Below are 12,262 nucleotides of genomic sequence, written 5' to 3'. Positions count from 1 at the left end.
TTTTTTCCTCCTCTGTCCTCAATCACTCGATCTAAACTCTCATTTGGATTAGCACTCTGTTTCTCTTGCCTATACTCTGTAAAAGTTTTTCTTGATTCATTCACGGGATGAGGGCATCACTGGCTAGGCCAGCATTTATTCCCTATCCCTAACTGTCCTTGAGAAGGTGGTGCCGAGCTGCCCTCTTAAACCGCTGCAATCCACAGTGCTGTTAGGGAGGGAGTTCCAGGATTTTGACCCAGCAACAGTGAAAGAACAGCAATATATTTCTGAGTCAGGATGGTGAGTGGCTTGGAAGGGGAACTTCCAGGTGGTGGTGTTCTCATGTGTCCGCTGACCTTATCCTTCTAGATGGTAATAATTGTGGGTTTGGAAGATGCCATCTAAGGACTCATGGTGAGTTCCTGCAGTGCATCTTGTAGATGGTACACACTGTTGCCACTATTCATCGGTGGCAGAGGGAATGAATGTTGTGTAAGGGGTGCCAATCAAGTGGGCTGCTTTGTCCTGGATAGTCTCAAGCTTCTTGAGTGTTGTTGGAGCTGTACCCATCCAGGCAAGTGAAGAGTATTCCATCACAATCCTGACTTGTGCTTTGTAGATGGTGGACAGCCTTTGGGAAGATAGGAGATGAGTTACTCGACACAGGATTCCTAGCCCATAACCTGTTGTAGCCACAGTATTTATATGGCTAGTCCAGTTCAGTTTCTGGTCAATGGAAAATCCCAGGATGTTGATAGTGGGGGATTCAGCAATGGTATCGAATGTCAAGGGGCAGTGGTCAGATTCTCCCTTGTTAGAGATGGTCCTTGCCTGGTACTTATGTGGCACGAATGTTATTTGCCACTTGTCAGCCCAAGCCTGGATATTGTCTAGGTCTTGCTGATTTAGACATGGATTGCTTCAGTATCTGAGGAGTCGCGAATAGTGCTGAACATTGTGCAATCATCAGCGAACATCCCTACTTCTGACTTTATGATGGAAGGAAGGTCACTGATGAAGCAGCTGAAGATAGTTGGGCCTAGGACACTACCCTAAGGAACTCCTGGAGTGATGTCCTGGAACTGAGATGATTGACCTCCAACAACCACAACCATCTTCCTTTGTACTAGGTATGACTCCAACCAGCGGAGAGTTTACCTGTTTCCCATTGACTCCAGTTTTGCAGTAATGCCACACAATGTGTCTCAAAATGTTTTGTATGTTAAATGTGCTATGTAAGTGCAAATGGTTGTTGCATACAAAGGATACATCTTGGCTTTTTCTGAGTTCACCAATGAATATGCAGAGATGAGCTGTGCCAAAGTCCGGACATCCTCAGGATTTTGTCTAGAAAGACAAAACTAGCAGTGTTCTGGTTATGAACCAAAAGCATGATTTCCTTTTACCTTCACATATGCAAACACCAAACATTTTGACTTTATCATAAAAATGGATGTGGCAAAAGAGGGCTCAGGAAACCTCTCTGTGAATGGTGCATGTGTCTATGCGCTAATTCATAATACTCCAATTTTCAATATATTTATAACTGACAGAAATGTCTGAATACAACATGAAGGAGGCTTTAGAAATTGCACAATAATGCCCTCGGTTGACTCACCTGCTGATTTTCCCTGCCTTCCCTTTAAGGGAGTGTTTCATATTTATTCAGCTTCATGGAGGACAAGAAATATTTGAAATTTGGAGTTCAGTTGGAAACAGTTGCCAGCAGGTTCCAGAAACTAAAGGATAGTCTCCAAATCCAGGGGAATGAAACAGGAAAGGTCCAAAGGGGACAGTCTAGTCAAAAGACAAGGTCAGAAATCTGGAAAAGGTTCTGTTTTGTGGAAGTGAAAGTAAGGAGTAGAGAGGAAGGCTCGAAGCTTCAAGCTTAAAGAGAAGACAAGTTGTGGGAAGCAGATTTAAAGCAATATAGGCTTGGAAGAAGCCGGAAGTTCCAGAGAGACAGCCAAAGTACTGTAATTCTTTATATGGGCATGTGAAGCAGTGGTGTTCTGTTGGCACGGCTGAATCAGTGAGAGAGAGTGTGTGTGGAAGGAAGTTTGAATACACGTGGTGACACGGGGAGAGGAACATCAGAAGGTGAGTTCAAAACCCTGGAGGTGGACTCTTGTGGAAGACATCTGAGAAAAACATCCGTTAGGGAGAAGATTCCAAAGCGAGTTCTTTGAGAGTGGAGATTGGAAACCCTGTGTGTGAAAGGCCGAGTACAGTGAGACTGGTTGGCTCACGATGTGACAAGCATCTGGAGGGGAGTTGAGAGATCCATAGCATCTGTCTGGGGTGGCATCTGTCACTTGGTTTCAGAGTAAAGTGTGTCTGATCACAGGTCACCTATTGGTTTTTGTGGGCCATGTACTTAGTGGAAGAATCTAGATATAGGAGTCAGTTTAAAAATAAGGGGTCGCTCATTTAAGACAGAGATGAGGAAAGATCTTCTCTCAGGAGGGTTGAGTGTCTTTGGAACTCTCTTCCTCAAAAACCGCTGGAAGCAGAGTCTGAATATTCTTAAGGCAGGGCTAGATAGATTCTTGATTTACAAGGGGGGAGTGAAAGGTTATTGGGGGTAGGCAGGAATGTGGGGCGGAGATTACATTCAGATTAGCCATGATCTTACTGAATGGCAGAGCAGGCTCGGGGGGCCGAGTGGCCCACTCTTGCTCCTAAGTCATATGTCTCATATAGTTAATCTTTTCTGGTTTAATACATGTTTTATTCTTTGTTAAAATTTCATCAGCTGACTCCTGTGATTCTGTTCAGTAGCCACTATCAAGGATCTCTCAAGCCGGGTTCCACCCCGGGATCAGGCTTGTCAAGTAGTAACATCAGCTGCAATCATAACATCAGTAAAATACATTTCTTCTCTCACATTTTGTGTGGTTCAGGAGTGATGGCATAAATGTGGATTCTCTTTCCAGCTTCCCACAGCAGTTAGCCACTGTGGGACTGTTTTGCACAGGAGAAAAATATAATCGCACAAGAATCTCATTACATTTAGCAATGTCACAAATCATGACATACAAATACATATATATGTGGCAATCAAGCTTCCAAACATGAGTTAAAAGTAGGTTGGGTTGTTAAGTTGAAAATAAAAACAAGAGTACTGTCTTAGTTTTTGGCAAAAATTCTGCTATTCATTTAATCACTCGTGCACCCCCTATCCCACCTATCACAGACCTTCTCTTTTGTCCTTTCTCCCCCTCCCTTTCCCTGCCTCCAACATTTTCCAGTCTGACAAAAGGTCACAAACCTGAAACATTAGCTGTTTCTCCTCTCCACAAATACCACCTAACTTGCTGAGTATTTCCTGCTTTTTCTGCTTAGACAGAGTATTGCAAATTCTTCAGATCTTCATCCATTCTTAGGGACTGTCTAAAGGAAGAGCTCCATGAACATTTTTCCTCGATGGACACAAGAACCCTGGACTGTTGTTGCTCACATCAGCGTGAAAGGTTTTTTTACCATTTCAAGAGTGTTCCAATTGGTGAGAAGGGCTGAAGGATCTGTATGTTGTTAATGCACTGTATACTTTTTAAATATATAATTCTTTCAGCTTTCTTTCCAGCCAAGCTTTACTACTACCCTGTGTTTTCTACCAGCAGGGTAAGAAGAAGTGAGCTGAAGATCTCTTGGAAACATCATGACCAACCAAGCATGAAAAGTATTCACCTGGGCCAAACTTGATGCTTCTGTCTAGAATTCCTTCTTGTCCTTAAAATGGGAGAATAGGTGCAGCAGCATCACAATGTCCAAATGAGAAGGAACAGGTAATTCAGCATTTAACCACCTTCAAAAACCATATTCTATTCTCCGTTTCACTTGAAGCTTTGTGTCGGCGCATTACTAGCTGCTGGAGGCAGTGATCATCAGTTTAGCTATATTTTCACAAGATAGTCCATCCAGTAGTTTAAGTTTTTAAAAAAACACTCCCAAGATAGTGCAAGGTAACTGTCCTCTATTTGCAAACTAATGCACCAGATCAAATTCACATTTCAAAGACTCATTTAATTGCTAAAAGATACAAAAAGAATAAAGCCATACCTCCAAAGCTGCTCCAAATCACTGATTGCTTCCTTCTGTCGCCCATATTTCAACTTAAAATTGGCTGCTTCTCTTACTAGTGACAAATGAGCTGGGGTATTTGGCTATATTTAAAAACATAATTCACAGTGCCATATTAGAAGATCTATCTTTTATACCTTTGATTCTTTGAAATAGGGAAAATATAAGGCAGTCTGGAGTCCATTCTTGGGAGCTCCAACATAACATAACCCAATATTCACTAAACCTTCAGTGCAGTAATTCACCCACCCACTTACTATCCAAGAGCAGCACCAACCCAAACCTACATGACCACAAATATTCTGGACTCTTCCCCACTCTGTCCAACCTTAAATAACCCAGATTCCAGGGCCAAATAGTTTCTTTCTCCCTCTAGCTTTACTCCTTCCAGTGCAAACAACCTGGATGTGAATGCATTCTTCTCACAATCACCATGCAGTAAGGATACAGAATGACACCATAAACTATGGGAATGTACAATTGTAAAATTGTGCACACTTATGAACTTAAAAATACAATAACCTGATAAGATATTAATTATTGTATTAATTGTACAATACCCTGAACGCAAAACCTTCTGTCTCAGAGATCAGAGTGGTATCAACTGAGCCAAACTGATAAACTTATCAAGTGTCTTCTGAAAATTCAAATAAATTGTATTTACTGGATGGTGCCGTTCTCATCTACTGGTTCGGTTATCTCAAGGATTCAAGCAGAATGGTGAGGCATTGCTTCTTGTTTCTAAATTCATGCTCGATATGCCCTATAGTCTGCTCAATGGGTGGACAGCTGAGGACAGTAATGATTATTGTTGAAAAACATGGGCAAAGTGGATGCTGAGTTATTTAACTTGGACCACAGAGTGCATAATCAGAGTTATTCTATCATGGACTTCAACTCATCCCAACCTTTCAAGCAATCCTCTACATCCAGAGTCAACATTTAATTGATTATTCTTCCATGGATCTCTCATCACAAACTATCAACACCTGTTGACCATCTACTATAAAGAACATTAGGATCCTTATTCTGGGGCTGGATATAAATTATAATGCTGGACCAATACCTCAGGAATGTTTGCTCTCTAACTTGAGATAGGGACAAGGTTCAGCTTTAATTTCTTGGAAAGCGTATCTCTCAAAACACTGAATAAATAGGAATGTTCACAAAAGTATACATGGAGACAACAAAATAAAAGTAAAGAATAGGAAAGATCTACAGAATCCTTCAATGTAATGAACAGTGCTTCAACTAAACAGTTCCTCAGCTACATTTAAAATTAGGATCCCAATCTTGCATAAAATTAATCAGAAATCACTATTGAATTTACAAGCACGGGTTGGTACAAGTTTCTATGCCTGATGTAGAAATACAACACTGATACCTATTGCCAGTTCAAAATAACATAATTTGACTTAATATTCAATGATTCATTCATCTTTAAGATAGCTTGTTCTCATTTTATTTACCCTCGCCCTGCGTTTAGAACTTCTGATGATGTTATATGGTTATTTCCTTATCTTGCACTTGACATTTTTGTGCACAGCAAGATACTTACCTGGTGTTCTTGGTACCATTGGATAGCTTGGCAGAAGATCTCTATTGCACTATCAATATCTTCTTCGTGGCTATACATGGTAACTAATGCAGAGACCTGTTAATACATAATATAGTATTTCCATTGGACAGAGTTAAAAGTACAATTTCAGAAAATCTGCTCACCTTTCTAACATAACCGCTAACTTCAGACTTGTAGGATATCCAAGATCATCCATTTAATTAGAAAATAGGCCATCAGAAGAAAATCAGAAGGAGGCCATTCGGCTCATCAAGTCTGCTCCATCATTCAATGAGACCATGGCTGATCTGATAAATCCTCAATTCCACTTTCCCCGCCTTTCCCCCATAACCCTTGATTCCCTTACTGATTAAAAATCTGTCTATCTCAGCCTTGAATATACTTAACAACCCAGCCTCTACAGCCCTCTGTGGTAAAGAATTCCACAGATTCTCTATCCTCTGAGAGAAGAAATTCCTCCTCATCGCTGTTTTAAATGGGCGACCCCTTACTCTGAGATTATACCCTCTGGTCCTAGCCTCTCCCACAAGGGGAACAACCTCTCAGCATCTACCCTATCAAGCCCCCTAAGAATCTTACATGTTTCAATCAGGTCACCTCTCATTCTTCTAAACTCCAATGAGAACAGGCCCTCCCTACTCAACCTCTCCTCATTAGAAAATCCCTCCACTCCTGGGATCAACCTAGTGAACCTTCTCTGGACTGCTTCCAAAGCCAGTACATCTTTCCTTAGGTAACGGGACCAAAACTGTTCACAGTATCCCAGGTGTGGTTTAATTAGTGCCTTGTATAGTTTCAGCAAGACGTCCCTATTTTTATACTCCACTCCCTTTGAAGTAAAGGCCAACATTCCATTTGCCTTACCTATTACCTGAACTTGTATGTTAGCTTTTTGTGATTCATGCGCGAGGACTCCCAAATCTCTCTGTGCTGCAGCTTTCTGTAGTCTTTCTCTACTTAAATAATATTCAGCTCCTCTATTCTTCCTTCCAAAGTGCATAACCTCACATTTTCCCACGTTATATTCCATCTGCTAAGTTTTTGCCCACTCACTTAACCTGTCTATATCCCTCTGTGGACTCTTTGTGTCATCCTCAACACTTGCCTTCCCACCTATTTTTGTGTCACCCACAAACTTGTCGATAGTACATTCACTTCCCCCCATCCAAGTCATTAATATATATTGTAAATAATTGTGGCCCCAGCACTGATCCCTGTGACACTTTAGTTACAGGTTGCCATCCTGAAAATGCCCCCCTTATCTCAACTCCCTGTCTTCCATTAGTTAGCCAATCCTCTATCCATGCCAATATACTACCACCAACACCATAGGCTCTTATCTTATTAAGTAGCCTTACGTGCAATACCTTATCGAACACCTTTCGGAAATCCAAATATATTACGTTTACTGGTTCCCCTTTATCTACCCTACTTGTTATCTCCTCAAAGAATTCTAATAAATTTGTTGGGCATGATTTCCCCTTCACGAAGCCATACTGACTCTGCTTGATTAGATTATGCATTTCTAAATGCTCTGCTACTACATCCTTATAGACTCTAACATTTTCCCAATGACAGATGTTAAGCTAATTAGACTATAGTTACCTGTTTTTTGTCTCCCTCCCTTTTTGAATAAGGGTGTTATGTTGGCCATTCTCCAGTGTTCTGGGACTTTTCCGGAATCTAAGGATTCTTGGAAGATTACTGCCAATGCATCCACTATCTCTGTAGCTACTTCCTTTACTATCCTAGGATGCAACCCATCAGGTCCAGGGGACTTATCTGCCTTTAGCACCTTTAGTTTCTTTAGGACTTTTTAACCTAGTGATAGTTATTGTACTTATTTCCTCCCCCCACCCCCACTTTTGCCCCTTGAATATTTAGTATTTTTGGAATGCTATTAGTGTCTTCTGCCATGAAGACTCATGCAAAGTATTCAACTCCTCTGCCATTTTCTGGTTCCCTATTATTTCCCCAGCCTCATTCTCTAAGGGGCCAATGTTCACTTTGGCCTCTCTCTTCCTTTTTATATATTTAAAGAAGCTCTCCTGTCCATTTTTATATCATTTGCTAGTTTACCCTCAAAGTTTATTTTCTCCCTCATTATTTTTTGGTCATCTTTTGTTGTTTTTTAAAACTTCCCAATCCTCTGGCTTACCACTAATCTTTGCCACATTGTATGTTTTGAGTCTCTGAGTATGTCATTGACAATGTTTAAGGTAGAGATTGATAGATTTCTGATTAACAATAACATAAAGGGTTATGGGGATAGTATGGGTAAAAGGCATTGGAGTGTTCGATCAGCCATGATCGTATTGAATGGCAAAGCAGGCTCGACGGGCTGAATGGTTTTCTCCTGCTTCTATGTAATCCTTCAACTTGATGGTAGTTTTAGGGTGGGGGATATGGCAGGCCATGAGAACAGCCCCCTTGGCTCCATCCATGAGCCCCCCAGCTCCGTCTGTGGGGGGCTCACCCTCAGCAGACTGTCAGGAAGAGGTCCAGACTTTGGGACCAGGTGCAGCCTTGGACTGGGAGTTGGCCAGAGTCTCGGGATGTTGGGTCACTGTCCTGGACTGGGATGAGGATGAAAGGGGAGGAAATGCAGAGAATGAGTAGGCAAGAGGAGAGAGAGAGTGGGCAAGAGGAGAGAGAATGGGCAGGGAGAGAGAGAGAGAGAGAGAGTGGAAAAAGAAAGACAGGATGTGAAAGGAGAGAGAAAGAGAGAGAGGGAGGGAGAGGGAGAGACAGCAGGAAAAGAGAAGGAGACAGTGAGAAAGGAAAGCAAGCAAAAAGTTGAGCTGACTTTCAGGAGTGTTGTGAATGAGAAAGAAGCTGTGCTTCTCAGGGCTTGTTTGATTGATTTAGTGTTATCTATTGAATTCATATAGTATTTCTGTCATATTCAGTGATTTATTTTATTTTGCAAGTTATTCCAGCTAGGAATGCACAGTACTGCATATGTACTGTATAGCATTTCAACTTGTACATTGTTTTTTCCGGGCAAGAAACATCTGAAGGAACCTAACTCCAGCTTTAACATTGTGAATCATGGGTTCCCATGGGAATCAAAGCCTTTTCTCTTAAAAGTCGTGATTTTCAGGAGGGCAACCACAACTTTAAGTGAAGACTCTCTGTAGTGGTGCTACTGAGTCACTCTTGGCATTGGACATTGAAGTCCCCCATTAAAGTACATTCTGTGCCCTTGCTGCCCTCACCACTTTTTCCAACTGGTGTTCAACATGGAGGAATGCTGATTCACATCAGCTGAGCGGTAGGTGATAACCAGCAGGAGCTTTCTTTGACCATATCTGACCTGATGCCATAAGACTTCACAGGATCTGGAGTCAATGTTGAGGACTCCTAGGGCAACTCCTTCCTGACTGTCTGCCACTGTGCTGCAACCTCTGGTGAGTCTGTCCTGCCAGTTGGATAGGACATACAAAGGAATGGCGATGTCTGGGCCATTGGCTGTAAGATATGATTCAGTGAGTATGATTATGTCAGGCTGTTGCTTTATTGGTCTGTGGGACAGCTCTCCCAACTTTGGCACAAGCCCCCTGGTGTTAATAAGGAGCACTCCATAGGATTGACAGTGTGCATTGTCGTTTCAGATGCTAGGTGGATACCAGCTGGTCCATCTGGTTGCAGTCCTCTTTGTCTTTAAATGTTTAGATACAACTGAGTGGTTTGCTGGGCCATTTCAGAAGGCATTTAAGAGTCAACCACATTGCTGTGAGAGTCTGGAGTCACACATGAGATAGACCAGGTAAGGACAGTAGATTTTCCTCCATAAAGGACATTAGTGAACCAGATGGGTTTTTATGATAATCAACGATACAAGATATGCTTTAGCTATACAAAGTCCTGGTTAGACCACATGTAACAAAATGTGAACAGTTCTGAGTGCTGCACCTTAGGAAGGATATATTGGCCTTGGAGGGGCGCAGTGTAGATTTACCAGAATGACTCCTTGACTTCAAAGATTAAATTACAAGGAGAGATATCGCAAACTAGAGTTACATTCCCCACAATTTAGAAGTTAAAGGGGTGATTTGTTCGATGTTTTCAAGATATTAAAGGAAACACATAGAATAGAGAGAAATAAATTATTTCCGCTGGTTGGGATTGAGAGGCACTGTCTAAAAAATTACAGCCAGGAGCGAAATTAGGAAACACTTCTTCATGCAAAGGACAGTCAAAGCTTGGAACATTCTTCCAGAAACAGCAATTGATGCTACACTAAACCTGAGGTTGATCAATTTTTGTTAAACAAAGATATTAAGGGATGTGGGGCAAATATATGGAGTTCGGCTGAATTTTTTTAAAAATTATTCATTCATGGGATTTGGGTTTTGCTGGCTAGGCATTTTAAGAGTCAACCCATTGCTGTGGGTCTGGAGTCACATGTAGGCCAGACTGGGTAAGGACAGCAGATGGGTTTTTACAACAATTGACAATGGTTTCATGATCGTCATCATCAGCCTTTTCATTCCAGAATGCCATCATTTGCTGTGGCGGGATTCAAACCTGGGTCTCCAGAGCATTACCCTGGGCCCCTGGAATACCAGTCCAGTGACAATACCACTATGCTACCACCTCCTATATCAGCCATAATCTCACTAAATAACAAAACAGAATCAAGTGGTTGAATGACCTACTCCTCTTCTTATGGGTCGCTGAATACAGCAGCTATAGACCTTAAAAGCAAAACATACTTCAGATAATCACATCAGTCAAGAAGAAATAGATATGGTTCTTGGGACGAAAGGGATCAAAGGATATAGGGAGAAAGCGGGAGCAGGCTATTGAATTGGATGATCAGCCACGATCATAATGAATGGCGGAGCAGGCTCGAAGGGCTGAATGGCCTACTCCTGCTCCTAGTTTCTATGTAGTTCCCTTATACATTGCAGTATTAAGGATTTTATAACTTACCATCCCTAGTTTATTCAACTTTTCCTCAATCGATCTTAAGATGTCACATGCTTTTGTAACATGACCTTTAGAGAAGCAACACAAGTAGAAAGAAGATTTTTTAAAAGTTCAACATTATAACACAACATTTCCATTTCAAAAATGCTTCCCATCCCAGAAAATATCATTTCCATCCCAGGACAAACTGCTAAAATATTTCTTACCAAGTATTTATCCAAAAATAAAGAAATTAGCTTTTGTAATACAAATATGCCATGGTATCAATATCCACAGACAGAGATGCTCACCTTGGACCAGATATAACTGTGCTATTGTCATCTTAATTTCAACTGCACTTTCTGGGTGCTGCTCCAAGAATTCCTTAAAATCAAATATAGTTAAAACTTTAGCATTAACAACTCATTCTGTCAACATCAAAATAAAACTTTCTCCAAGGAAATTTTTGACTTTAGAAACAATACATTGAACATTTATAAGCTGGCAACAAATGCACAAAAGGACAGGTCTCTCCCCCTGCTCGCGCACAGGGACCGATCCCTGTACCCAGCTCGCGCACAGGGAACGATCCCTGTACCCAGCTCCCGCACAGGGACCGATCCCTGTACCCAGCTCGCGCACAGGGAACGATCCCTGGTCCCAGCTCGCGCACAGGGACCGATCCCTGGTCCCAGCTCGCGCACAGGGAACGATCCCTGTTCCCAGCTCGCGCACAGGGACCGATCCCTGTTCCCAGCTCACGCACAGGGACCGATCCCTGTTCCAGCTCGCGCACAGGGACCGATCCCTGTACCCAGCTCGCGCACAGGGACCGATCCCTGTACCCAGCTCGCGCACAGGGACCGATCCCTGTACCCAGCTTGCGCACAGGGAACGATCCCTGTTCCCAGCTCGCGCACAGGGATCGATCCCCGCACCCAGCTCGCGCACAGGGACAGATCACTGTACCCAGCTCCCGCACAGGGACCGATCGCTGCACCCAGCTCGCGCAGAGGGATCGATCCTTGCACCCAGCTCGCGCAGAGGGATCGATCCCTGCACCCAGCTCGCGCACAGCGACCGATCCCTGCACCCAGCTCGCGCACAGCGACCGATCCCTGCACCCAGCTCGCGCACAGCGACCGATCCCTGCACCCAGCTCGTGCACAGGGAACGATCCCTGCACCCAGCTCGCGCACAGGGACCGATCCCTGCACCCAGCTCGCGCACAGGGACCGATCCCTGCACCCAGCTCTCGCACAGGGACCGATCCCTGCACCCAGCTCTCGCACAGGGACCGATCCCTGCACCCAGCTCGCGCACAGGGACCGATCCCTGCACCCAGCTCGCGCACAGGGACCGATCCCTGCACCCAGCTCGCGCACAGGGACCGATCCCTGCACCCAGCTCGCGCACAACGACCGATCCCTGTACCCAGCTCGCGCATAACGACCGATCCCTGCACGCCGCTCGCGCACAGGGAACGATCCCTGTACCCAGCTCGTGCACAGGGACAGATCCCTGCCCCCAGCGCCGCACAGGGACAGATCCCTGCACCCAGCTCGCGCACAGGGACAGATCCCTGGACCCAGCTCGTGCACAGGGACCGATCCCTGTACACAGCTCGCGCACAGGGACCGATCCCTGTACCCAGCTCGTGCACAGGGACAGATCCCTACCCCCAGCGCCGCACAGGGACAGATC

The 12,262-nt window shown here is 43.8% G+C and overlaps 1 protein-coding gene across 2 annotated transcripts in view; it reads right to left on the bottom strand.

Annotated features, from left to right (window-relative positions):
• srp72 (signal recognition particle 72) overlaps window positions 1-12,262 on the bottom strand; it is a 76,006-nt gene that overhangs the window by 28,775 nt on the left and 34,969 nt on the right. For both annotated transcript variants that reach the window (XM_041193020.1, XM_041193029.1), the window contains exons 11-15: window positions 10,870-10,942; window positions 10,583-10,647; window positions 5,624-5,719; window positions 4,045-4,148; window positions 1,252-1,329 (exon numbers count right to left, since the gene is read on the bottom strand). In XM_041193020.1, the coding sequence (XP_041048954.1) occupies window positions 1,252-1,329; window positions 4,045-4,148; window positions 5,624-5,719; window positions 10,583-10,647; window positions 10,870-10,942 (416 nt within the window). The remainder of the gene's footprint in view (window positions 1-1,251; window positions 1,330-4,044; window positions 4,149-5,623; window positions 5,720-10,582; window positions 10,648-10,869; window positions 10,943-12,262) is intronic.

Source organism: Carcharodon carcharias, chromosome 1 (genome assembly GCF_017639515.1).
Source record: "Carcharodon carcharias isolate sCarCar2 chromosome 1, sCarCar2.pri, whole genome shotgun sequence".
Taxonomy (NCBI): domain Eukaryota; kingdom Metazoa; phylum Chordata; class Chondrichthyes; order Lamniformes; family Lamnidae; genus Carcharodon; species Carcharodon carcharias.
The sequence above is the reverse complement of the archived record's forward strand: the minus strand, read 5'-3'. Positions and strand labels throughout refer to the sequence as shown.